The sequence below is a fragment of the Clarias gariepinus genome, chromosome 2 (genome assembly GCF_024256425.1).
Source record: "Clarias gariepinus isolate MV-2021 ecotype Netherlands chromosome 2, CGAR_prim_01v2, whole genome shotgun sequence".
In the NCBI taxonomy this organism is placed as follows: domain Eukaryota; kingdom Metazoa; phylum Chordata; class Actinopteri; order Siluriformes; family Clariidae; genus Clarias; species Clarias gariepinus.
The window spans coordinates 26,438,810-26,466,153 of NC_071101.1; the positions used below are offsets into that span (position 1 = coordinate 26,438,810).

The 27,344-nt window shown below is 38.4% G+C and overlaps 2 protein-coding genes across 3 annotated transcripts; one reads left to right on the forward strand and one right to left on the reverse strand.

Annotated features, from left to right (window-relative positions):
* The first annotated feature begins 1,330 nt into the window (after nt 1-1,330).
* tmem17 (transmembrane protein 17) lies at nt 1,331-6,891 on the forward strand. Its single transcript, XM_053490165.1, has 5 exons — nt 1,331-1,485; nt 1,769-1,872; nt 1,976-2,089; nt 5,874-6,017; nt 6,108-6,891. The coding sequence occupies exons 1-5, from the start codon at nt 1,371-1,373 to the stop codon at nt 6,204-6,206; spliced, it is 576 nt and encodes a 191-aa protein (XP_053346140.1). The 5' UTR covers nt 1,331-1,370; the 3' UTR covers nt 6,207-6,891.
* On the reverse strand, nt 6,874-26,699 carry agbl2 (AGBL carboxypeptidase 2). 2 transcript variants are annotated; one of them, XM_053490152.1, is made up of 23 exons: nt 26,464-26,699; nt 24,641-24,704; nt 24,007-24,153; nt 22,822-23,007; nt 22,617-22,724; nt 22,348-22,498; nt 20,627-20,860; nt 20,127-20,532; nt 19,629-19,771; nt 18,555-18,714; nt 18,332-18,458; nt 17,419-17,519; nt 17,216-17,328; nt 16,728-16,794; nt 16,479-16,592; nt 16,294-16,395; nt 16,089-16,196; nt 12,074-12,257; nt 11,950-11,983; nt 10,850-11,043; nt 10,014-10,128; nt 9,816-9,910; nt 6,874-6,991 (listed from the first exon to the last, which is right to left on the reverse strand). In XM_053490152.1, the coding sequence occupies exons 1-23, from the start codon at nt 26,467-26,469 to the stop codon at nt 6,951-6,953; spliced, it is 3,000 nt and encodes a 999-aa protein (XP_053346127.1). In that variant the 5' UTR covers nt 26,470-26,699; the 3' UTR covers nt 6,874-6,950. The 2 variants fall into 2 exon arrangements, with proteins under 2 accessions (XP_053346127.1, XP_053346120.1); XM_053490145.1 differs by having other exon boundaries at nt 10,014-10,131.
* Nucleotides 26,700-27,344: the final 645 nt, after the last annotated feature.

The window sequence follows — 27,344 nt, forward strand, 5'->3', positions numbered from 1 at the left end:
TGAGAAGGAATATTGTTTCATTTGTTACAGGAATATGGTAACTAATGTTAACTAGCTGATTTTAAGTTTTTCATTTATGTATGTCAAACCCAAAATGAGGTATATAGGTTACCAGAAATTTCGAAACCTCAAAGAAGTTCTTTCATAGTTGGTGGTGTCTGTGGTTTAGTGGTGTAACAAGAGCAGGGTTCGCATATTAACTGTTATGACCACAAATGAAGTCTCTTGATTTTCAAATGGGGTCGCTAGGGAAACCCACATCTCCTCCTTTGGTTTTATTAATCTACTAGAGGTTAACCCGCAACTCCCACATGCAGATCCTGACACTGCAGAGGCTCTGCAGTCTAATCCGGGGTTTCAGTAGCCCTGAGCTAGTCCTGAAATATGGTACTCATTTTCACCAAAGACAACGCTTCTTACTGTTAAATTCAGTAAGGACGCCTGTGGCACACTTACGGTTTGACACTGACTACTGTAACATTAACCAAAGATTGCCTGTGACACGCCTGTGATGAAACTTTCTGTGGACAAACATACAAACAGAATTTATGTTATATACATATACTGTACAGTAGATTTTATACATTTGTAGTAGACAAAAAATAGATTTTGTGATGGATTATTACTGGGAGTTGCATTCAAATAATCAAACCACTTTAAATCAAGGAGTGCACTAAATAATTTAGCAATAAAATGACAAATTACCTCTAACTGACAAAGAACTGCTCTTGCACACCGGTCTACTAGAGGTTTTAGATCTGCAATTGCTTACTCAAAATCAAGCTGTAAATAAATTCATGAATAAATGTTAACTTGAATGTGACTGCAATCATAACAAGGTTATGATATAGAATGTACATTTTTGCACAGTGTACCTGATTTGCGTGAAGTGTTCAGGAATACAAAGCTCAAAATACATTGTATAGTGAACTGATTAATCGCCTTATGTTCATAACATGACTTTTTACTTCTATCATGAAAGGGTTTTTGTATTTTTTTTAACGCGGAAACGTTCGCCATTATGTTTATCTGTGCTATTTATTTGTCTGTGTGATCCTTTTTTTTTCTTTCTTTTTTGCCCCGTCATGTTTGTATAGTTGGTTAAAATGAAATAAAAATCAGTTCATCATATTGCCTAGGTCGTACTGGGGGGAAAAGGATATGTCACTCTATACTGCACAATCTTGAGCATTAAATGTTAATTTGAAAAATAGAATAAAACATCTCCAAAATGTTCAGGGTTGTAAGGCTACACAACGCCTGGCTGCAGAGTGCTGCTGTTGAACACTGCACTGGGGCTCTTGAACGCACCCCGCCTTCGACACCGTTGTTAGCAGCAGTGTTTGTGGTTACGCGTTTAGCTTTGCTCTATGGATCTCCCTGAACCTATAAGAAGGCGTTTGGGAGATTTTTCACGGACTGTTTTCGTACATCAGGGTCATACACAGCTCTTACCCGAGGATCATATCACATTTCTGAATCACAGTAAGTTTGCATGTCTTTAATTAAAAACAATCTGGCGATAAATGTAACGTTAGCTATAGCTACAGTAGCTGTCTAACTCCCCCGGTTATTCATACGCGTGCTCGCGGCGATAAACTGTTAGCTGGTTAGCTGGACTGGTTTAACAGCTACCGTTTATTGGGACAGTTGATAATGTGTTGCAAAAGCAAGATAATGTGATAGCGATATTTTAGCCGGACATATTCACTTGGTGGGTCTTGGTGTTTGTGTACTGACTGCAGCTGTAGCCTCGTTCACTCCGCAGGTACAGATGTTGTCTCCAGCCTGCCTCTTCAGATGGCTCTCTTCTTCAACATGTGTTTCTTTCCTCTCTGGTGGATTAGTGAAGTCGTAATGCTGCAGCTCAAAGTAAGCAACGAGTATAAGTTACCTTCTCTATTGTCAAGTTCTGTGCAGATTAACACGACTTGGAATTTATTATTATTATTATTATTTCTTTGTCTTTTTTCAGTATCCTGTACTTCCTGATTACTACAAATTCATCCTAATTACTGTTCTAATTTTAATGACACTCATCGAGGCTATCAGGCTCTACCTGGGCTATGCAGGTAATCTGCAAGAAAAGGTAAAAACTTTTTTTTCTTTTTAGTTTCTTCGAATGCTCATACGAGGGGCTAACAAAAAGTTTCAAGATTAGCTCTGTTTACACGCAGTTTTTTTATTCGCCTTCCTCAGATACCTTAATACCTGGCAGTAGAATTCTCTATAGCCGCTCTGGCACCTATGGACAAATTCTCGATGCCACGAATGTCGACAAAGTTAATAGATAGGCTGTAGATCTGCCTCACCTTTTTCAGTTGTGGATTTGATGGGCTATTCCACTGGGAAGACTGTTGTGTCATCTCAGGGTTGTACCATACACCTAAGTTTTTTCACCGGCAGTAATCCTCAACATGAAGGACAGGTCATCCACAGCACACTGACAGAGGTCTTGGCAGACTTCAACAAGATGTTCCTGCTGCTCCTGGGTCAGCAGTCTGGGGACATTTATATCACATGCGAGGATTGCCTGGATTGTTTTGTATGACCCACCGACAATGGCAGCAGTTAGGGCTGAACGCTATATCCAAAAATGATCGTTATCACGATAATGGTATACGCAATATCTGTATCGAAAGAGTTGCGATAAATGAAATTTTAATTATGTGCCAAGCATTTGTATGTCCAAATTTGACCAATCAGATGGGCCCTTAAAATATTTATACCCGCTTATATCTTTATACTTATATCTTTACACATAATAGTATTTTTTATTTAATTTTTGTTTAATATTTATTTTTCTTTTTAAAAAAACAAACAAAAAAAACAGGCAAACCAAAGGAAATATTTTGTTTAAAAGATGCACTTGTTTTAAGACACTCTTGATGAGTGTATGGTTACACGTAAATAAAAAGTAATATTTGAAAGTAATTCATATTGTGTTGGCAGATCTACCAGAAATCAGAATATCTGCTAAGGGTTTTAGGTCATTCATAGTGTTTGACATATTGTGGCGTGGGCGGGGCGGCGGCTGACGACCAGCATGCTTTGCGGGAATGTCGGTGTGTTCACCATGATGGGGAAAGGTGTTTGGGTTAGTGACTTCGGCCCTGTTGTGTGTGTGTTGAGGTGTGTGACGTGTGAAATGTGCTCTAGTTCAGGCTGACGCTGAATTAGAGGTAGGCTCCTGAGTGAAGGTGCTGCTCATGCCATTACCGGCTGTGTGCTAAATAAAGTACTCCCAGCCATTGCATTGGGTAGCAAATAAGCTCACTCGTCTCTCCAGTATTCTTCTCGGCGTAAAAACGCTACATTGGTGTCAGAAGTGGGATGGAGAATAACGGGTTTGAGCGCACAACGGAGGACCTTCTGAAAATCCAAGCGGGCCGCAGAGTAGCGGAGCGACTACTCGCGAAGAAAAAGCGCTTTCCCGACGGCGCTAAAGCGAGCACACCACGGCAACCAACGCGGAGCGGCGAGGTGAAAATCCCGGCGCTGGATCTCGGGGCGGAGGCTGGCGCTGCGCAAGCGCCGGAGCAAGAGACAGCTCCGCGCGCCGTTAGCCGGCAAAGCAACCTGCCGCTGCGCGAGGCCGAGCGCGCTGAGCCCATATCGGCGGTACATCACGGCGGAAGAGCCGAGCGACCGCACGCAGCTCAGTGGCGCTCGGTTTGTGAACCTAGCCGGGGACAGGGCTACCCGTCGCGGCTAGGCAACGAGCAACTCTCCGACGTTTCGCGGCGTGGCCGAGGCACGGGACAGCGTACACTAGCAGCCGCTAAACTAGCGCCGGGAGGACACTTGGGAAGCCGCGCGGGGCTTTACATTGACTGTGTGCTGGATGGCGTCTTACTGCGGGCGCTCGTGGACACCGGCTCCACTGTTTCGCTGCTGCGCTCTGGAGTACTGGGGCAAAGCAAGCGTGTTCGCCGACGGCCTGATCCTGCCTTCAGCATCCGCACCGTTGCTGGGGGCTGCGTCAAGGTACGGGCGTGTCACACGGTGCGAATCCAGGTGGGTGGTCGAACTTACGCACACGAGTTCTTAGTGGGGAGTGTCGAGGAGGACTGCGTTTTGGGGTTGGACATTTTGGATAGATGGGGTGCGGTGCTGAACTTGTCCAGCGGAACTCTGCGTGGTAACTTCGGGGTAGCCAGGTTGCTCGGACCCAAACCACAGCCGGACAGGTTAGCAGCACACCGGGAAATGGAACTCCCGGTAGCCGACGTAGAACCCTCGACGCAGGACGTTTCCCCTGTGCAGTCCTCCAGACCCTCCGGTGGTGATCAGCCGTCCAAGCCAGCATGCAGCCGTCTTTCTGCGTCACCCAGAGCGTCACCCGCAGTCGCTCCGCCGGTCTCACAGCTGAACTGTGAACCGCTCATCGCCAGGCAGAAGGGCCCCACCCAGCGCTCGCGGGCACCGCTGCAAGACTTTCGGGTGGGGGCACCTATGGGGCGAATGGGCGTGGACACTCACAGCCAGGGGCGAGATTTTGCTGCTGGCGAGCAGGTGTGGGTGTGTTCCTCCAGAAGGAGAAGGAGGGGGCTCTCGGCCGGGCGTGTGTCTCACTGGGTGGGCCCCTGTACGGTAATAGCTCGGCTCTCCGATGTCATCTACCGGGTGCGGTTGGCGGGGCGGGCACGAGTTTTGCTCCACTGGGACCGTCTTGCGCCTTGCCAGCCGCACGCCGGGGAAACATTGAACTCTGTGGAGGCCGGACCGCCTCAGGACTACGTTTGCGTTCATCCCTCACCTGCCAAAGGACGCCGGCGTTCCCACCGCCAGCGCCGACCGCCTCCACGCTTCCGAAACAAAGTGCTTCATGGTGACCAGGGACGGTCACAGCTCGGGTGGGGGCAGTGTGGCGTGGGCGTGGGCGGCGGCTGACGACCAGCATGCTTTGCGGGAATGTCGGTGTGTTCACCATGATGGGGAAAGGTGTTTGGGTTAGTGACTTCGGCCCTGTTGTGTGTGTGTTGAGGTGTGTGACGTGTGAAATGTGCTCTAGTTCAGGCTGACGCTGAGTTAGAGGTAGGCTCCTGAGTAAAGGTGCTGCTCATGCCATTACCGGCTGTGTGCTAAATAAAGTACTCCCAGCCATTGCATTGGGTAGCAAATAAGCTCACTCGTCTCTCCAGTATTCTTCTCGGCGTAAAAACGCTACAATATAGTTTCTTTTTAGCCTGAATTAGATTTAATCACATCAGACGAATATCTATTACCTGTTTATTTTAGTAGTATCATTACATATATAAATAATTTTTAAAAAATAGGCAATACTAATATTAATAAAAAAATATCGTTAACGCAATATTCAACAATATTGCATATCGCATATTTTCCTAATACAGTGCAGCCCTAGCAGCAATGTTGTGTATTGTTCTCCGATGATCATCATGCACAAGTTGCCAAATGGTTTAGACATTTTCGGGGGTTAAAGACCTTGTTGAAGGTCTTCCTGATCTCTTGTCGTCTTTTAGTGATGTTCTTCCACTCTTGAAGTGTGCGCCACCCAAAACACTTCGAATGACCTAGTGCAGCATGAGTATTCAACATATCTGTGGCAGTTTTGCCTAGTGTTATGCAGAATTTCACATTCGCTCTTTGTTCTAACTTGCTGTCCATGATGAAATAGCAGAGCTGGTAATGTACAGGGTGAGAATAGCAACAGTTGTACAGCTCCTGATGTATACAAGATGTCTTTTGACACACTGATTTTGCTCCCTGTGACTGTGTGCAGCCTTGTGCCGCCATCTGTTTGTGTTACATAACCAGTCTTAAAACTTTTTGATACCACCTCGTACTTAAAATGCATGCATGTAAATAAAGTCAATCTTTTAACCATTATAGCTAATGCATCATTACAGGTCCCTGAACTGGCTGGCTTCTGGCTCCTCAGCCTACTTCTGCAGTTCCCTTTGATTCTGTTCCAGCTCTTCAACGAAGCTATACTCATTCAACCTTTGGAAAGAGGAGTTCATATAGTTCTGGCCTTATTCATTTTAACAGAGGTATGCAATATATAATATAGTGTTCTTAGAAAGCTCTCATAAGTTATAATCTACTATTTGTTAAATGTTTGTTTGCATTGCTTTTTGCAGGCTCTATCTGGTTTTGTTGCACTGCGTGCAATGGTCAGACACACAGAAAGCCGCTTTCACCTCAGCCAGTTTAATGGTGTTCAAGAACTCAGATCATGACAGCTGTTCTACTGATGGATGGTGTATCTTTGCAAATAATATAAATATATACATAAAAAGACTGAAGTGAATTTCAGTAGCATATACTCATTTACAAAGCACAAACAGACTGTAAACATTTGTTTGAACTACCTTTGTAGATTCTGTTTTTTCTATGTTCAATTTATGTCATCAGCATATCACAACTGTCAAGTATTGTACTATATGTTTTTTTTTGTCTGTTTTTTAAAAAAAGGAGCAATGCCTATGTGTTAACTCAATAACCAAAGAAAAGGTAAATTGCAGGTGGTTAAAATTAAAATACATATAAACTGTAATGTTTTTTTAAATGGCAATAATTGTGTAAAAAGATCTAGCACCCATGCACAAGTAGCACAATAATGTTAGGGAAATGTTCTGTCCCTGACAGTAGCATCTATTTATATACAATTCATATGTGAATATTTGCCCAGATTGTATAAATAAATGCCTTAATAAAAAGCATATTACCAAGGCTGATTAATAATAAACACACAGGTTTTGTGCGTAAGGAACATGCTCCTATCCATCATGTTTCTAAGCCTAAGTAACACAAATATTGCTAATGTATTTTTTTTTGTGCTAAGCATTTTTGTATAAATGAAGTAATTTAAGAAACTATTCCCCAGCGTCTCCACCGTCTTCCTCTGGGTAATTCCTGTTTCCAGGCTGTTCTCCAAAGTAAAAACTTTTCACTCCTCCTCTTTGTAAGATTGTGTTATGTTTTTATTTATTCTTTTTCCATCCTCTGTTAAGCATGGCCCCATCTGAAAAGGAAGAATCAGATGTAAGAAACAAACAGGTTACTTATTGTAGTTCTATGTACAACTAGGTGTTTCCTTCAAATCTATTTGAGGTTTTCTTGCAAATTACTAATAGCAGTGTTGTCACAAGAGGAGCACGGCCATGTTTCTGACCTTAAGTGAGACTGACTTGCCGTTGTATTATCAGTGGGTCACTTCCAATACTTTGTATTCTTTGTAATGAAGAATTGTGCTAATGTCAGCAAAACAAAGGATGTGCATTTCTAATAAGGCTACAGTCTGAGGGCTAACACATTAAGAACATGTTCTTGTTTGGCCTGGTTTTTATCTCCGTATGGATCCTGGATCAACTGTAGTCCATTACACCACTATTCTGTAATCAGTATTTTTGTATGATGGTCATAGAATTATAGTTTAAATCTAACCTTCCAATCTACTTACTTACAATCCATACCACCAAGTTAGTTGTTCTCTGGGAGTGAGGTTTTCTGCCAGGCTTGGAGTGCAACCAGTAGCAATTCTGTATATCTGTATTCTCTATCTTCATCTTTAGGCATTCTAAATATGGCCTGAATCTGCCCCCATGTTTTCGAAATAGTACCTACATTAGCCAGAACATCATCCCCCTTAGAAACCAATTTGTCCCTTAGAAACCAATTGTTTTTACGTTCAAGGTAAGGGCAGCTCAGGTTTATGCTCAAAGCATTAAAAGCCTGTAGTAAGGCCACTTAAGTCCACCCATGGGTCCCACAAAACAAAGGATGTGGATTTCTAATGAGGCTACAGTCTGAGGGCTAACACATTAAGAATATGTTCTTGTTTGGCCTGGTAGTCCATGTAGTCCATTATACCACTATTCTGTAATCAGTACTTTTGCATATAAAGTGGGACCATCGTATTTTTGTATGATGGTCCCACTTTATATGCAAGGCAGCTTTCCTAAGCTTCCCTGAGCTTTACTTATTAGGCATAATTATCTTTTATTTTTAATAAGCTGAGATGCAATGCTTGCGGCTTTATTTCTAATGGTCTGAACACCTGATTATGTGGTCCACCTCACTTCTTGCTGTGACACCACAGCAAGGACATGAGCAATAGAAAGACTCTACTAGTTCTGTAGAATGTAATATACTAAAAAAATTGTAAATGGTAAATAGTTGCTTTCGGAACATCCCATTCAACACTGCCGCCTTTTGCTGTTTTAAAAGCCTTTTGAGACAGCCTTTTTTGCAGTCAATGTACCAATTTATCTTAAAGGTGTCTAGTGGGGCTGAGATCAGGGTTTTGTTGGAGTTCTTTTTTTTTCTTTTTTCGATTTTCTCCCTAATTTAGTCGTATCCAATTCCTCCCCGTCAAACGGCTGCAAAATAAATGTGCCACAAAATAAACATAATATGAGAATTTGTATTACGTGTCTTAATTTTCATGTATTACTTAATCACGTGTCTACGGTTAATTATAATAGCAATAATATATTTTATAATAATATATTTTTAAATAATAATATGATTTTTTTTATTGTGATGTCCTAATACATTTTATAGAAATTTTGTGGGAAGTGCAATCTGTGGCAGGGGGGCATTTTAGCACATAACACCAACTTTACCGCGGTTTACCTCCATTGCTAAAATTCACCCCTCTTGTTCGCGACTGCGAGTGACGTCACTCACCACACAATCACGCCTCACAGTATAGACCCGCACATGCGCGACGCAAAGTATGGGAAGCCAATCACATCAAAAGTCGGACGAAACCGCGGCACCCGATTGAGACGCTCTGGGCTGACCAAATATCTGCGCGGCCCAATGGAGGCGACAATCTGGATAGCGCAGACATGATCTGGTTTATTTGCGCAGCCCGGTGGATTTTTGCGCAACTCGGACCAACTTCTGCAGCGCTGCTCATATCACAAACCTGCGCGACTCTGATAGAAATAGACCCCGCCCACCATCAAATTACATTTTACCCCGCTGGGATGCGCACGTACAAACCAGGCATGGCAAGGCGCATAGTGGAAACAATATTAAACAGTCCTGACATTTTAAATACAGTATATTGTTGTAGAACACATAATAAATTCAGAAAATAAGAAGTTCAACTTCATAATGTCTGTCAATCTCTTTATAGCCTAAGCATGAAAAAACAGCTTCCACTTTTTGCACTCTAAACTACAGCGGGGAATTGTGGCTAAAATGTAATTTGATGGTGGGCGGGGTCTATTTCTATCAGAGTCGCACAGGTTTGTGATATGAGCAGCGCTGCAGAAGTCGGTCCGAGTTGAGCAAAAATCCACCGGGCTGCGCAAATAAACCAGATCATCTCTGCGCTATCCAGATTGTCGCCCTGTGCGTTCCATTGGGCCGCGCAGAGTGGCTCAATCGGGTGCCGCGGTTTCGTCCGACTTTTGATGTGATTGGCTTCCCATACAGAGAAAGTGAAAAAGCAAACATGGTCATTGATTTCGCTACTTAAATATGACAGGCTCATGACTTGTAAGACATGGAAAATGCAAATGCAAATTGACTTAGATTTTTCATTTGAAATTTGGCATTCAGTGTTCGTTCGCAAAGGCGAAAAGGCAAATGGTAATGCAAAGTTTGCAATTGCTTTTGAATTATGTCACACTTTATGCGTCCACATATGGGAAACGCAATTGCAATTTGCAACTCCTTTTGAAAAATGTCCAGGATATCACTCCATAGCTCACATGTGGGAGTGATGGTCATATGTCCACAAACCTTTGGCCATATAGTGTGTAGGCAGGATATAATCATTTTTCATCTTGTTAAACAAGTGAAACCTAAGATATTAAACACTGTATACCCACCTTCACTGCTCCAGCTGCCTGAAGAAGCTGCATCTTCTTGCCCACCAGGTAACATCTCTAGCCTCAGAGCTCCAAGTCGATTTGAGAACCTCAAACTGTTGTGGAATTAGGTTAATATAGCTCACATTAGTGACAGTTAAGAAAAAAAAAAAAGCAAAGTAAGATATAAAACATGGTGTGAATAAAAGACTTAAAAACCTTTTGCCAGGTCGGTCAATGCTTTCTAGATCAGGGAAAAAAGAGTAGTCCCCTGTTTCTTGTTTATTAAGTTGCTCTGCTTCACTGGACTGCTCAGTCTCCAGTTCTGCCAGTCCTGCTGCAGTTCAATTGCTCAGTTAAAATATAAAATATAAGAATAATATATATATTTTTAAATAGCAGATTATGTATTTGTTGAACATTTATGGATTGCTTCCCACCAAACAATAAATTACATTAATAACTCTTTAGCCTACAATCGTTGTTTTACAGAGTCAGAAATGGAATTTTTTGCAAATCACAAATCAGATTTAAATTGGATTCTAAACTGGCCATGAGGCTCAGTTGGTATTGATCTTGTGATTGGTTTTACTTGAAATAATTAGAATTACAATTAGGAAGTAAAACACTTCAATTATTATATCTAAGTGTACTGCAATCAAAGCGTCATTTATTTATCTTTATTAATCACATTATCCTAAACAGCATCATGGTGAATCCCAGCAACCATAAGGACAAGACAAGGATATCAATCCCAGATGTGACAAGGCATCATTCTTACACTTCTTCACATTCATTAACATCCTTGGGAAATTTACCATAGCCAATAAGTCTTCTCTTATATTATCTTATCTTAGAGCCCCCTATCAAAAAAAAAGGCGGAAAGTGGTCAAGTGAGATGCTAAGCAGAATGCAACTCACACTCAGGGTAACTTATGAACCCAGGAACCTGAAGCTCCACCACCATGTCACCTAAGTAAGTGTCAGTCAATGTAGAAACTGGATATAAGTTCAAGGGCCTCAGCAAATTCTATATTCATATGAATCAGACTCACGTATTGCATATGTTTTAAGATTGCTCCTCAAGGTGCCTGTAGTGCTTGGTTTTTCAGGCATGTAGTATTCCAGTGAAACTCTGTTTGATTGTGGTGTTCTTTTTTGCCTAATATTTTGCTGGTAGGCAGTGTGGGCTGAGTAGGCAGAGCGGGTGAGCTCAAGGCTTTTGACAGAAATGCACTCTGGAACAACCCTGCAATGGATCAAAATACAGTGCCTCTCGTAAAATTTGAATAATGTGTGAAAGTTGATTTACTTTTCTAATTTACTTCCAACAATAAAACTTATATGAAGTAAATTTTTTCAAGTCTTTTTACTGGAAAAATCCAGTATCTCAAAATATTAAAATATTTAATTTCAAGTTGGAATATATTACTATTCATTCAGTATTCCACTATAGTATTCATACAGAAGACAATTATTAACACCCTCCACAAAGAGCATAAGCCACAAAAGGTCATTGTTGAAAGGGCTGACTGTTCACAGAAAGCTGTATCAAAGCATATTTCTGTAAAATTGACTGTGAGGAAAAGGTGTTGTAGAAAAGGTGTACAAGCAACCAGAATAAAAGTTCAGCCCTAAGAAGATGAAGCTTTAAAAAGCCTCAAGCGAAGCAGATTCAAGAATTTAGGAGACTAGAGTCCGTCCATCAAGAGCCACCACGCATAGATGTCTTTAGGAAATGGTCAACTGTTGTGTTTCTAGTATCAAGCCACTGCTAAACCAGAGAAACATCAGAAGCTTTTTTACTTTCTTTTTTAAAATCTAAATTAAGCTAAGAAGAAAAATGACTGGACCTTTGCTCACTGGAAAGAGAGCTCACTTTCTCTCTCTCCTCTTTTCAGATGAGAGTAATTATTAAATTTCTTTTGGAAATCAAGGTCCCAGAGTCTGGAGGAAGAGTAGAGAGGGACAGAATCCAAGTCGCTGCGAGTGCAAAGTGAAGCTTTTACAGTCTATGATTATTTTAACTGTGCAAAAACTATGAGACAGTTCCAAAGGCATTAAATCAATGATTACAGAATGTAAAACAACATTTAGATGTTATAATGGAAAGTATAAACATACTATAAAGAAACTTACAAAAAAAACTACTCACCTATGCAGCGAGAGTTTTGAAACTGAGGTTCTTCCTATTGATATTAAATCTGATGTTAATGTTAAAAATTAATGACTTAAGTGCAGAATGTTAAAGGAGGGGAAACTTTTAAGAATGTACACACCTCTCATTCCTGAGTATGCTTTGACGTCCTTGTTGAAAAGCATGGGAAACTGCTGAATTGGCAGGCATGATAATCTGTGGCGAACTTCAGTGACAATCAGTGGCTGGTGCTGTGTTTGCATCTGGGAGTGATTTATTGACCCTGCAGTCTCATCAAATAAGGCTGGAAAGTAACCTACGTCATGCTTAAGAAGGTACAGAGGAAGAATAATTAGCACACTAGGAAGATGAAAAGTTTTCTCCAGCAATGAAAAATACCACAGCAGGTTTATATTGGAAACACCAAGGCACAACAGACCATAACTGATCAGAGTACTTATTATTAGTTGTTTTAAACTTGATGCAGGAAACCACTCCAATCACTTCTTTCTCATGAATCTTTTATATACTGTAAAAAAATATATATTATTAAGGTGCCTCAAAATTTAGTAACTTGCACAGCTTTCTTTTGAAATTAACCCAACTTTTAGATAAATTGCTGACCAAACAAAATGTTTCACAATGCTTTTTTAGTTGGCACAATGTATACCCAGGTCCGATTCTTAAATTGACTCTCTAAATCTAATATTTCAGTAAGCTCAAGACATGGTTGTTGTGTGGTTACATTTCCCTACGGTTGACTTAACCTTTGACTATTCAAGTAAGTAAATTGGCTCTTTTCATTGCAAATTCAGTTAATTATTTATCTCTAGGGTCAAGTTGGTAGAGTATTTCTGTTAGTCAAAACAATCAATAGACTCATCCCATTGATGTTGTTGATTCAAGTGATTGCCTTTCTATAAAAAAACAACAAGTTGGCCTAACAATACCCCAAAAATTGAAACCCACAAACATTACTTAAAAATAGTTTATTCTTCCAAACTAGTAAAAGTTAAGACAGTGATTTGCACAAAACAAGAGAATATACACTGCTCGGGAAAAAAAAAAGTCATACAAAAATATATTTTATTTGCTTTTCTTATGGCTACACAGCTGTTTAGTTCCAATCTCTTGAGTTTTCTTTGCATTGTGCATGTGGAAATGCTCTTATTTTTACTATTAAACATAGCTCTGAGATCTACTATTGTTTTTTTCTGTTTAAGTAATCTTCCATCCCTCTCATTTAGGATGTTTTTCAAAGCATATTTCTTCCTCAAAGATAATGGTTCACCAATATCCTTCCAGGTTTTAATAATGTGTATTATAGTTCTTATAATCCAATTTTATAAATTGTAGCAATTTCTTTTGTTGTTTTTTTTTCTTGATGCACAACAATAACTTGGCCTTTCTGAAACAGAGTAACATCTTTGCAACGGCCACATGTTTTCTGTCTGTTTACGAAATGAAAAGCTACTTACTCCATTTGTTAGGGTTAAATAACTTATTAACAGCTGAAACATATTAATTATGGCAGTAATTATCCGCTGCCGGTGTATGTTCTATTTGGCTTAAAGGTTAGTAAAATACCTAAAGGACACCAAATGCTCATCAGTCTTGCTAATCCTTTCATATTATAACTAGTAAAGATTAACTGGTTTTAACTTTTTTCCTAATGTGTCAGACAAAAAAAACAAGAATTTGGTTCACAACATATGAATCTGAGGGGAACATGTCTCCCCATGTCCGATAACACTTGTTTGGATGGCTTCAAACGTGTACAGCCAGTCCTTTAAGAATTAATTGATCAGAGTATAGACCAGATTAAACATCATTCCAAACGCTGTCGCATAGTCACCTACGAACTACAAAAACTACAATACCCTTCAACACCACAGAAACTTCAACAGCTTGTTCATGCTCCTCTAGTAGCTCCAAAAGGCCAAATGTCATTCCTCTGACCTAATCCTCCACAGCAGACCTCTGATTAAAAAAACAAGAGAAGTCTGTTAAAGACAAAAATGAATAAACCACACAAAATATATTTAATTATGATTAAAAATTAAATATATCAATAGGGATATATTGTGTAAAAGGCTGTTTTTGGAATTCTAGTGATGGGTTAAAGCTACATAATGTTTCATATTCCATCAAAGATCTTAACATTTTTTATTTAATCATTTCATCATTTATAATAAAGGTACAAATATTATATATAAGGAGCAAAGATGTCTGAATGTGAGGGTCCAAAGGAAATTGTCACACAGTTGGAATGCTTATAATTTGGTAGCACGTGCAGATATGTATGATGTAACTAACTGCCTTTCCTTAACTGGTCTATGACCATAAACTATGAGCAGAACCAAAGTATGCCAGAATAATTCATAGACTTCCAAAGACAATATTGAAATTTACTTAATGCTAGCCCCAAAGCACAAATGGACTTTGTTAATGTTGTTAACAGGATAATGTTAATAAACTGCCTGTGCTAATGTTAACCATTGAACTTGATGTTAGCATTAGCCACTGTCTGTCTGTATTAACATTTTTAATTTATTTAAATGGGTATTTAGTCAATGTGGGTTCATACAAATAAGTTAACTAATATAACATTTGTAGATGTAAAATATCAAGTTATCTAAAGACATAGCCAACTGGTGTTGGCGCTGCCAGTGATTTTTAAAAACGACTAAGACAATTACAAAAGTTGCACTAAGCTATGTGGAAAACTCATTACAGCATTGTTTTTGTTCGAAGGACAAGTCTTTTTTTTTTTTTAATCCAGACAATTATAAGATTTAAAATGTTACAGTGCCATAAGAAAGTATCTGTCCCCTACTTGATTTTACTTTTTTTTTGCATGTTTGTCACACTTAAATTATTCATCAATCGTCAAAGTAATTATTTGCAGGTTTGGACAGCTTTTGGTCCCTTAATAAATGGAAATCCTAATTTAAAAACTGCATTTTGTATTTACTCAAATTTCTCAATCATTTAAGGACCACAAACATGCCAAAAAATAAAAAATAAATAAATTGGGGCGAACACATTTTCACGACACTTCGACTAAAAAGTAATGTTATTGATAATTCATCAGAAGCACAGACTGGTAAGTAAGTAATCTTATGTTGTGTTACAGTATAACAATAACAACACACCATCCTCACCCATATTACGCTTGTTTAAAATAATCTCTAAGATAACTGAAACATATTTTATGAGGAAAGAAACATCACTTACCCATAATAAGGTATCCCAAAATGGTCATCTTTACTTCGCTAGTGCAGTTTGATAGCATCAGTCTGGTAAGGGTTGGGTTTGCATTGCTAGGCAAAGTGCAAATGCCAAATTAAGGTAGCGGGGAATTTTAAATATAATAAATCACACTGTAATGTTTAAGCTAATAAAGTCTCGGATGCTAGTTGTCTAATTCTTCAACATTAAAGTCAGTAAAATTTTATACTTTGAAATATACAGTGTTTATAAAATACTGAAAAATTATGTTGTAAATTGAAAAATTCTAATTTTATTTAAGTAATATTGACTTACCAAAGCATTTCTTACTTGCCTCTTGTTGAGTTTATGTTTTATAAAATCAATCGCATCATAGTGAAGGTAAATTGTTGGCTGAACTTGAGTCTATTGAACATTCAGTATTTCTTCAGTGTTCAAGCACACAATGTTACCTGTTGTCTCAACAAATTTCATTGTAAGAAGTTGGGCTAACACTAATTTATTTAACAGTAATCTAGCTAGATTTTTTTTGTGCAGTAATCTGAGGTTTCAATACAAACAGTATTTTTACACAATTTAGGTCCAATAGGGAAAATAACAGAAAAAAAGATCCATGTTCATTGTTTAATCGCTCTGGGTTGCAGGCATTTTGCATTAAAAAAAAAGATTACATTTAAATCACAGCTCCATTTCTAAAATTATTTATATTTGTTATTTGATACGGCACTTCACATGATGTTACATGACACTTAATGCCAAGTCATAGTTCAACATGTTGCATTAAGGAAAATGAAACAAACAATACACATACAAGTCGTGATTTTAGTTTTTGCATGATCATAATTTGTTCCAATGTTCAAGATGATATAATCCTTACTGTTATAGCATTACTATTATATTATGAATATTACCATCAGAGGTCATACCTTGTCTTTCTTCTTCTTCCAAAAATTTCCATGGCCAGCAAGACTAACACGTGGAATTGGATGTGGGATCCAGGTTCTCCCAGACTGATTCTCCCTCCCTGACTGTGCCTGGATATACAAACATGTTTCATCTAATTCATTTAACATATTTTAATCAATGTTTTCTGCATGTAATTTATCCATAGCTGAGATATGACTTAATCACATTTGGTTTCTTGTCCTTCCCCTCTTTCACTGGAGGCACTGGAGGGACTGTTTTTTCATGAGTTGATTCAGGCACTGGATTTTTACTTGATGGTATTGTATCCTGCCAGGTCAAGAAGAAAACTCTCAGAGGACTCACAAAACCCAGTGACATTTTATTTCTGTTTATTTCTATGCAAAGCTTACTGTATTCTTGCTGTCTTTCTGAAGATTTTTGGATTTTGCACTCTGTGATCCCTGCTTTCGTAATCTATTTCTTTCTTTTCTGCTCCGTAAATGCTTCTTCTTGGCTTTTAATTCCTTGGCAAAGTCAAGGAAAAAAACATGATATCAGCAAAAACAAGTCAAAAGCATTAGTACATAAACATATAAATAAATAAACATTAGTGTAGAAACTGATGACACTATGTACAATTGACTAGTTGAACAGTGTACCTGGTCTGTGCAGTTTAAAAGATGAACAGGCAGACTATCTGAGTCTGTGCTATTTGATCCACTTGTACTGTAATAAATCAATGTGCATGGTTAGTATTATGTATTATATTCATACTTAGTATCTGGAAAAAACCTACAGTAAACATGAGGTTTGGGTATTAGACCACATATTAAAATCTATCCACTCTGCAGTCATCTTTCACAGGAAATCTTTTACCAAATTCAATATCATATCATATCAATATATTACTATCATCAAGAGTAGCTGTTACACCCAAAAATGGTTTGACAAGATAATGTGTAATCTGTGGCTTCAAAAACATAAAGGATGATTTGGCTAATGTGCATTTAGATTTCATTCATGACATGATAATTTTAAGTAGTGTTATCTATTCACATTGCCCATAATATTATTTAGTGTGAATACATTTCAAAATGTCTCAATGTCATGATCGAGTCAAATGACTTACATAATTAAATCTCCTTACCTAGACTCAATGTCTACATCAGAGATGCCCTCCAGGGTGTCCACATCCCTGCCCAATTTCTGTGTGATGTCCTGCTTCAGCAACCCACCCAGTTCTTTCAGACAATGTTCAGTCTGAACAAAACAGTTTTAAACCAGATTTTTAGCATCTTTGTTTAGTCTTACTGTATTAGCAGAATACAAGATACTAGATAAATAAAAAACCTTGGTTTGGTCTGGGTCACAGAAGTCGAGGAGGGTATCACAGAAGTGGTAGCCCATAGACTTTAGGTCCCTGACAGAGAAGTGAGTTCCTCTTCTGCTCCCTTTAAAAATAAAAATGGACTTGCTGAAAACATTTCTAAGACATCCTTAACAGTCATGGATAACAATACCACTACATGTATTTATAAAAATGGATTCTTGTCTAACTTACTATATACTTTATATCAGGAATCCTCAATTTAAATCTTGACACAGTCACCAAAGATTATTCTTTTGCTCATAAACAGTTAATTTAATTGTTAATTATTTTGTGTAATTAATTTGGTGGTGTTTGTTATTTTATCTCGAAAAATTTGAATTTAATGAAAAAATTGTGGAGGGTGTGGTCGATCATTATCTGAATAACTGTCAAGTCAGCCGTCTTTCCCATGCATTTACTGAACAAGACATCGTAGGAAGCCTGGAGCCTATCCCAGGAAAATTTAGGCACAAGGCAGGGTACACCCTGGACAGGGTGCAAATCTATCGCAGGACATACAGGCAACACCTATTAGCCTAATCTGAAACCCATCAAGCACAGTTTCATGCACACAGATCTGAGGTAGGAATAGATCCTAGAGGTGCAAGGCCACAGTGCTAACCACTATGCCACCATGTGGGCTTGTTTTTAATGTATGAGTAGTAATTTAAAAACTTAAAAGTGAAATATTCTAAGATTTTGAGATACTACATTTTTTAATTTAGATTTTTACCTTTAAGCCATAGTGACAGAAATCAAAACAAAACAAGGTTTGAAACATTTCACTTTATAAGTAATAAATCTAGAATATAGGTTTCACTTTTTAAATTAAATTATAAAAGAAGATTAACTTTTAAGATGCACTGTATATATACGGTAACCAAAGGCCTTTACCTAAAGTGGATCCCCCAAAGGTTGACTCCATGGTATAGCTGTTTCTTATGCCGAGCCTCCACATTACAATTCGACCAGTGCCTTCTTTGCACTTCTGAATCTTAAACTTGCAACTACTGAAAGCAAACTAGAAAAAAAAAATATGTTCTATAATAATAATAATATAATTCAAGATCTACTTTTAAGGCATCAACTAATTGCAACAGCCTCAGCATATACTTACCATGTCTTTGGCATTTTTGCTCATCATCAGAGGGAAGACACGCTCCTGAAGATGTAGTGAAGTATCCTTTCGGTCGGTGCAACCGTACATGAATACATTGTTTTTTCTGTTGTGGCCATGAAAGTCACAGTATAACACTACTTCCCTCTCAGAAAGCAACCTAAGGAGTTAAAGCCATGTACTTTACATATCTCATTTAATATAAATAAAAATATGTTAAATCATTGGCCATTAATACATCCATCAAACTGTTAAACAATTCCTAAAATGAATAAAAATAAAAACTTTTCAATATGTAAATTTGATTATACATGACCTGCTGGTAAGGCTGGAAAGATGTACAGCTTTGTTTGTTAGTTGTGAGGTTTTTTAACCTGATTTTGCCCCTATGCTGCTTTTTTAGCCATAACCCTGGACAAATTTATCCCAACTCATATTTAAAGAAATTGATTATACCATCATTTATTTAATTCTATCCTTAGATCATGGATGCCTGTTGCTTACAGTAAATCTTTCTTGAAGAGCAAAACGTGTTCCGATTATTAGCTCACTATTGAGCCACCTGTACGTTTTTATATAAAGCACACTCACTGAGCACTTTGTTAGGAACACCTACACATTCATGCAGTTATCTAAACAGCCAAGCATATGGCAAGTCATCAATGACATGATTGTTGGTGCCAGGCTGGCTGGTTAGAGTATTTTCAAAACTGCTCATCTCCTGGGATTGTCAAATCTCGAGAGTTCACCCAGTATAGTGCAATAAAGGAAAAAGTCCAGAGAGCTGCTCGTGTTGAGAGAGGTCAATTAAGATGGGCAAACTGAGTCTGGACAACTGTGGTAAGCAGAAATTGCATTTCAAAATGCACAACATAACACATCTTGAGGCAGATGAGTTACAACAGCAAAGGACCCAGTCAGTTCTACTTCAGTTAGCCAGGAACAGAATACAAAAACTGACAGCTTGTTTTTCTTTTGTACACTGCCTGTTTAAACATGTTCAAATCTGCACATACTTCTACTGACCTTTACTAAAATAATTGTCACTGTAAATGTATTAGTTATTCTACTCACCGTTTCACCATGTTACGAGTGTACCACACACAGGGGAATGACTCCTTAAGTAGAGTTCGATAGTTGCGGTTCAAGTCACACCCTGCCAAAGAGCATCGGTAGTTCCCAACAACCACGCCATCAGGATTCAGCATTGGCACTACCTGCAGATGATCATTTTTGTATAACTGTACTCATAAATTTATCCTTATTATATCATGTGAATTGATTTATGAATTATGAACAAAGTGAAATACTAAATAAATGTAAAAAATAGACCTACAAATACATACTAAAAGTATAAGCTACTAAAAATGACAAGGACCACAAAATGAATATATAAACATCCTATAGGTTAGAAAGGGGCTGTGCGGCTGGGAAAGGGGCTGTGCCAAAGTCAAGACTGGAAGCAAAGTGATAAGGGAGTTTGCGAGATCTATATTGCCCAAAATAAGTTTAACTTTGAGCTGGCTTGTAAAAGAGTTAAAAATAAAAATTTTTGACCAAACCTTTATTTACCTTAAACACAAAGGTTTCTCTCAGTAGACTTGCATCAGCTGATTTACCCAACAAAAAATCCAAGAACCCCTGCATCATCCATGAGCTATTCGTTTCTCCTGGATGCACCCGTGCTGTTACTACCACTGCTCGCCTATTTCTTTGCTCTTGCCAGGTGCCACTGGGTGCAGTAATAGTCAGCATATACACAGAATTTCCTGCCAAGCTTCGACAAAGTACTCGCACTTTACAGTATACTGCCCGAGCTGGGTCTGAAACCACAGCTTGCAGATAGCGTTGCAGGTCTGAGTAGGTGTACGGGTAGGATTGAGCCAAGTAGCAGGTATCATCTTCATGAGGAAACTCAAGTGTCCAAGTGAGCGAGTAGAGTGGTTTGCCCTCCTTTTCATTCTGATTCCGGTAATACCTTTTATAAAAAATGGATAATTGGTATGCAGGGTATCAAACTTTTTAAAATGACCTAAGTGTGACTAATTAATTTGACACCCATGTATACTTACCGAATGTTGTTGCCTGCATGGTACCAACCCTCTCCCTTCAGCCAGGCACCAATCTCAGAGTACACCAGGGGACGCATGCCTACTGCATACAGACTGCTGGATTTCATCAGGTTAATAATCGTGAAACGATACATGACACCAGCCTTCATGTTCTTCACACGAAAGTAGAACCACTGTGTGTGTTTTGTGGTGTACAGGTCATTGCGCAAAGTGAGCTCATAGTCATAATGACCACTAAAAGGAAAAATATCATTGTTTAATGTTTTATATATGACTACTAGTTAAAGGTTTGGACACACCTTCTAATTCAATGGTCTTTCTGATTTTTATTCTACATAGTAGTCTACATAGTATAACAAGGTTAAAGGCATCCATAATATTCAATAATCTCCTCTGAAGAGTTGATATTAAGATGTGTCTGCTAAATGTGCTCTGTAAAAGCCCTCATAACAGATTTAATCTAAGATGCTGTTAATTGGTGATTTTGAGGCTGCAAACTCTAAATGAACTTCTCCTCTGCAGCAGATGTAAATTTGGGCTCACTTTCCTGAGAGGCAGTTTTATGCATGGTGCTTGATGGGTTTCGCAAATGCACCTGACAATACTGTTTTTGCAAGAATTATTCCAGAACAGCTGACCTTTGTGTCTTAAAAAAAACTGACTGTTGTCATTGATGTTACTTAATTACCTAATGCCATATGTGTTATTAAATTAGAAGGTACGTCTAAACTATTGTGTCCAAAAATAACACGCGCGCACACACACACACACACACACACACACACACACACACACACACATAACCACACTACAGTACAATGACTGGCCACATTACGTAAATTTGTTGTTAATATACAATATACATTCTCAATGTAAAAGGCCAGGCCAATTACTTTTGCTATACACTGAAGACAATTTATTTTGAGATTTTTTAAAAAGTTAATGAGGTATTAGATCAAATAAATAGATCTATTTTTAACCTACCCTTTTTGAAGTGATAAACAATTTTGGAACGCGAGACTGACAGGTGTTTCCCAGGTGTTTTTTTCAAAACTAACAAATATGTAACATTTAACATTATCACTGACATTAAAACAAGAGAGCTCTTTGTGGGTGAAAAAAGGCCAGTTTAAAGCTGAGAATAGGGCGAGGCACAAGCATTTTGCATAGCCATTGCAACTATTTCAAATGTCATGGAAAGGAAAGAAACCACTGTTGTACCACAACCAGCAACCAACCAAGTCAGCTAAGGAAAACGAACAGGTCAGCTAAGGAAAACGAACAGGTCAGCTAAGGAAAACAACAGTAGTCAATGTCAGAAACATTGTAAAAGCAGGGTATTTTTTTTACAGTGAATAAATAAATAAATAGATAGATAAATCGAACTGTTTTTTGATGTCAGTGGGTCGCAGGACAGACTAATGCAGGCACTGCAAGTAAGAGATATGCATTAATGCATAAGTTCTGTTAACATTTATTTAATTCAAGTCTATTTGTTCATCTATTCTTTTGTTTAACTAAAGATAGTGGTCTGCTAACAAAGGTATCAGGAAATTGATGCTGACCTTCTGATCTATCATCTCATTATTATAATCAGAACTCAAAACCAAATGTCTTTAGTGTATAATGAAAACATAGAAAGCAACTTTGCTGTGTTATTTTGCTGATACCTGCTTCTTTTTTGTTAAAGTAATACACTTAAGAAAATATTACCCACTTACACTTTAACTGCTTTTTGAAGATTACCACTTTCAAATCTGGACTCAAAAGACAGGGTAGGAGTCTCTTTGCTGTCGGCACTAGATGTGAAATTCTTTATATGCTTTCTGCTGCCACCAACACAGGAACGAGTAAAGTACGGCATTTTTGTGGCTTAACAAAACACAAACAAAAACAGAAAAAGAAAGCTGTTATGTAGTTTTAAAGTAGTTGATAAAGTGAAAAGCATTGAAATGATACACCCTTTTCTGGCAAAACCTGGAAGTGTTACCAGAGTCTATACAATATACAGTGATTCCTTTGTCCTCTCCTGATGACGTGGGTGCCGGCTCATGTCCCGTTGGTTTATAAAATGGTTCTGGTTCTGCAGGTTCCCATTCTGTGTCAATACACATACAAGAAATAAATTGCTGTGAAAAAGGGGAACCGGGAAGTGGTGTGACTATTTCTGGATGAAAAGCATGAGGAATATATACCTATGTGACGGATATTGTCACAGACGACTTCACATTCAGTTGGCCAGCGAACACCCTGGAAGGGACAGGAAATGGAAGGGATAGAAAAGAGGTCCAGTGGTTCCCTCAGACGTGGTATAGGCCTTCCACCATCAAGATCAATTAGCAGCTGCCTGGTCCGTAGATATTTCTCCATGTTTAAAGAGACTAGATATTTGATACAAAAATAAATATACATAAACAAAAAAAAAAAAAAAAAAGTAAAACTATATATACTTTTTTCAGGACTGTGTATTTCAACAATAATGTTGTAAAAATCCAAATAACTTTATAGATCTTCATTGTAAAGGGTTTAAACAATGTTTTCCATGCATGTTCAATTAACCATAATCAATGAATTAACATGCACCTGTGGAATGGTTGTTAAGACCTCAACAGCTTACAGAAAGAGGCATTTAAGGTCACAGTTCTAAAAACGCAGGACACTAAAGAGACTTGTCTACCGACTGTGAAAAACACCCAAAGAAAGATGCCCAGGGTCCCTGCTCATCTGCGTGAATGTGCATTAGGCATGCTGCAGGGAGGCATGAGAACTGCTGATGTGGCTAGGGCAATAAAAGATGCCTTAGACAGCGCTACAGGGAGACAAGAAGGACAGCTGATCATCCTTGCAGTGGAAGACACCTACACAGGATTGGTACATCCGAATATCACACCTGCGTGACAGGTACAGGATGGCCACAATAACTGCCCGAGTCACACCAGGAACACACAATCCCTCCATCAGTGCTCAGACTGTCCGTAATAGGCAGTCCATAAGGAGGTGATGCACTGCAGTACTTCAAGCAGCTGGTGGCCACACCAGATACTGACTGGTACTTTCGATTTTGAGCCTCCCTTCATTCAGGGACACATTGTGAAACATTTTTAGTTTATGTCTTATGGTGTTGACTCTTTTAGTGTTCATACAAATATTTACAAATTAAGTTTACTGAAAGTAAAAACAGTTGAAAGTCAGAGGACGTTTCTTTTTTTGCTGAGTATATATATCTAAAAACTAAACAACCCCCTCACACCACAGACAGAAAGTGGAATGGGAGATCTCTTTAAATAAAAAAAAATTCACTGGCTATAAGAACATTCGACTAGAAAAAGATTAATTTCATCACATATCAGTGGTTACATTTCTGCTATTAAAAATCATACATTGTCCCTGATGTGTCTGTAGTTGTTCCTCATCCATATCTGTGCTCTCAGGAGTTGAATGGAGGACATCCGTGGCCACAGACTCATGGCTGCCGTCCCATAATCTGCCTGAAGTACCATTTCTCTGAAGAAACTTTGAACTCTGGTCTAGAAAACAAAATACATTCTCAAACATTCATTCAATTCCATGTTATTGATAAACAACAGTTTGTTAAGGATCTATACATTAGAACATCTCATTGTCTATACTGCTTTACCCTGTGTACAGGGTCGTGAGGGTCCTGAAGCCTATCTCCAGGCAGAGTACACCCTAGAGAGGGTGACAATCAATTGCAAGGCACACGCACTCATTCAAACTCTACTCTACACTCTACTATTTGTAAATGCCAATTTTCCTAATCTGCATGTCTTTGGACTGTGGGAGGAAACTGGAGTACCTGGAAGAAACCCACTAAGCAGAGAAGAACATGCAAACTCCATGCATACAGACCGTGGTTGAGTACTACTGAGCCACCACACTACTAACTTTGCACTAATAACTTTGCTACACATCAATGGACATGATTAAATTTTACTTGACATTAGATATGCTTTGTTTTAAATTAGTGATTGATGTATTTTAGCACAGACCTACCTGTAAAAAGTCCGTAATGCTTTAAATGCTGCAGAATGAATCTCTCATAGGGATCATCTGGGGACTTTATGAAATAGGAAAAAAGATTTAAAGTCTCTCTCTCTCTGTTACACACACACACCTTTTGTAAACCCACAATTTTCAGATAAGATATGTACTCTTTTATTCTTTCAGTCTTTTGCTTCATTTGGTTTTGAAACATATGCTAAACTTTGATATGGCATACACACACACACACACACTATATATATATATATATATATATATACACATACATACATATATATATATATATATATATATAGAGAGAGAGAGAGAGAGAGATAGATAGATAGATAGATAGATATATACAGTCATGGACAAAATTGTTGGCACCAATGAATTTTTTGCCAGAAAATCAAGTATTTCTCATAGAAAAGTATTGCATAACACATGTTTTGCTATACACATGATTATTCCCTTCATGTGGAAAAGTAAAAAATGGGCTGGACTAAATTTCTGACACCTTTTCAAAATTGTGGATAAATAACATTGTTTTAAGCATGTGATGCCCCTCTAAACTTTGCATTGTGTGTCTGTGTGTGCCACACTAAGCATGGACAACAGAAAAAGGAAAAGAGAACTGTGTGATCTAAAATTGTGGAAAAAATATCAACAAGCTTAGGGTTACAAGTCCATCTCCAGAGATCTAGATTTGCCTTTGTCCACAGTGTGCAATATTATCAAGAAGTTTGCAACCCATGGCACTTTAGCTAATCTCCCTGGTTGTGGACAGAGGAGAAAAATTGATGAAAGGTTGCAACGCAGTATAGTTCGGATGGTGGATAAGCAGCCTCAAACAAGTTCTGAAAAAGTTCAAGCTGTCCTGGCAGGGGACCCAGGAGGGCCCCACTGCTGAGACAGAGTCATAAAAAAGCAAGACTACAGTTTGCCAAAATGTACTTGAGTAAGCCTTCTGGGAAAATGTCTTGTGGACAGATGAGACCAAGAGAGAGCGTTTTGGTAAAGCACATCATTCTACTGTTTACCATAAACGGAATGAGGCCTACAAAGAAAAGAACACAGTACCTACAGTCAAATATGGTGAAGATGTTTTGGGATTGTTTTGCTGCCTCTGGCACAGGATGTTGGGTCGCACTGTAGAGCCCAGTGTCAGAAAGCTGGGTTTGCAGCCGAGATCTTGGGACTTCCTGCAGGACAATGACCACAAAGCGCAGGAGAGTTCTGTAGTGTTCAGCAATGATTTCAGATCTAAATCCCATTGAAGACTTCTGGAGATTTCAGTTGGGAAATGCGCCCTTCTAATATGAGAGACCTGGAGCAATTTGCAAAGGAAGAGAGGTCCAAAATTCCGTGCGAGAGGTGTAAGAAGATTATTGATGTTATAGGAAGCAACTGATTTCAGTTTTTTTTTCAAAGGGTGTGCAACCAAATATTAAGTTAAGGGTGCCAATAATTTTGTCCAGCCGATTTTTGGAGTTTTGTGAGACATTATGTCAAATTTACATGTGTATAGCAAAACATGTGTTAATGCAATACTTTTCTGTGAGAAATACTTGATTGTCTGTAAAAATTTCAGTGGTGCCAACAATTTTGGCCAATACTGTGTATTAAAATAAATACAGAGAGAGAGAGAGAGAGAGATACGTAGATGTACAGTTTCGTGCTCAGGGAACCTCTTCAAACAGAAGTGAACATTTATATATTCTAGCAAAAGCAAAATGCTTCAAGATTTTTTTTTAACAAAAATATATATCAGTTCCATAAGACGGTGTACCGACAGAAATGTGCTAAAGTTACCAGACGTTAGTTACGATACTCACCTGCATATCATCTCCCAACCGTGTGAACGAGTTAAGCAGCTCCCGTTCAATTCTTCCTAGCTCATTAGCTTAGCGGGCGATAGTTAGATAAGTTACTTACGTAACAAAGATAAGTTAAAGTATGAGGTAATTTAGTTAGAGGTTAAAAACTGCTCATTTTGTTCGAACGGTGTTCATATACTGTACACCGCTTCAAAGCACGTAACTTAACTACTATTACTGACACTGACTAGTATTGGTTTGGCTTTTTTCAAAGCCACAGAGGGGCTAGTTATATGGCTAATTACAATAATATGTTGTTTCTACAAACCTCGCAGTTGCTAGGCAATTGACGTCAGGGCTAGCGCCGTTACCATGGACACCATGCGCACTTTCCGCACAGGAAGCGTAAACAGGCAATAGTAATGTTAAAAAATGTGGCAGGAAACGTCAACATAAAATTAATAATTTAAGTCAATTTTATTTGTATGGCGCTTTTAACAATAGTCACAATGATGCTAGTAACCAGGGAAATATGTATTAGCAGTGATAGTGTATAATTTATTTTAAAAAGGTATTTATTACTTATATATTTTTTTTTTAAATCCAACTGAACACTTGTTATACTATTCATCAATGTGTTGGACTACTGAACACAAGGACCCAGGTTCAGTCCCAGCACTACCCTGTTGGCTCTCTTGGGCCCTTGAGCAAGACCCTTAACATTTAAATGTTTAGATGTATAATAAGAAAAAAATAGTAAGTCGCTCTGGATTGGGGCATCTGCATGCTGTAAACATTTTTTAAAAACAATATCAATGAATAACATTAACCTATTTAGATCCTCTTTATAAGGGCATCTGCTAAATACTGTAAATGTTATTAAATAATAATAATTTCCA

Excerpts from the sequence above, each read along its gene's own strand:
- tmem17 (XM_053490165.1), top strand. The coding sequence starts at position 1,371 with ATGGATCTCCCTGAACCTATAAGAAGGCGTTTGGGAGATTTTTCACGG. Across the intron at positions 1,486-1,768 it reads TATCACATTTCTGAATCACA|GTACAGATGTTGTCTCCAGC; the intron begins GTAAGTTTGCAT and ends TTCACTCCGCAG. Across the intron at positions 2,090-5,873 it reads CAGGTAATCTGCAAGAAAAG|GTCCCTGAACTGGCTGGCTT; the intron begins GTAAAAACTTTT and ends GCATCATTACAG.
- agbl2 (XM_053490145.1), bottom strand. Across the intron at positions 11,044-11,949 it reads TCAAAACTCTCGCTGCATAG|GGTTGTTCCAGAGTGCATTT; the intron begins GTGAGTAGTTTT and ends GATCCATTGCAG. Across the intron at positions 10,132-10,849 it reads TCTTAAAACATATGCAATAC|CAGGACTGGCAGAACTGGAG; the intron begins GTGAGTCTGATT and ends ATTGAACTGCAG.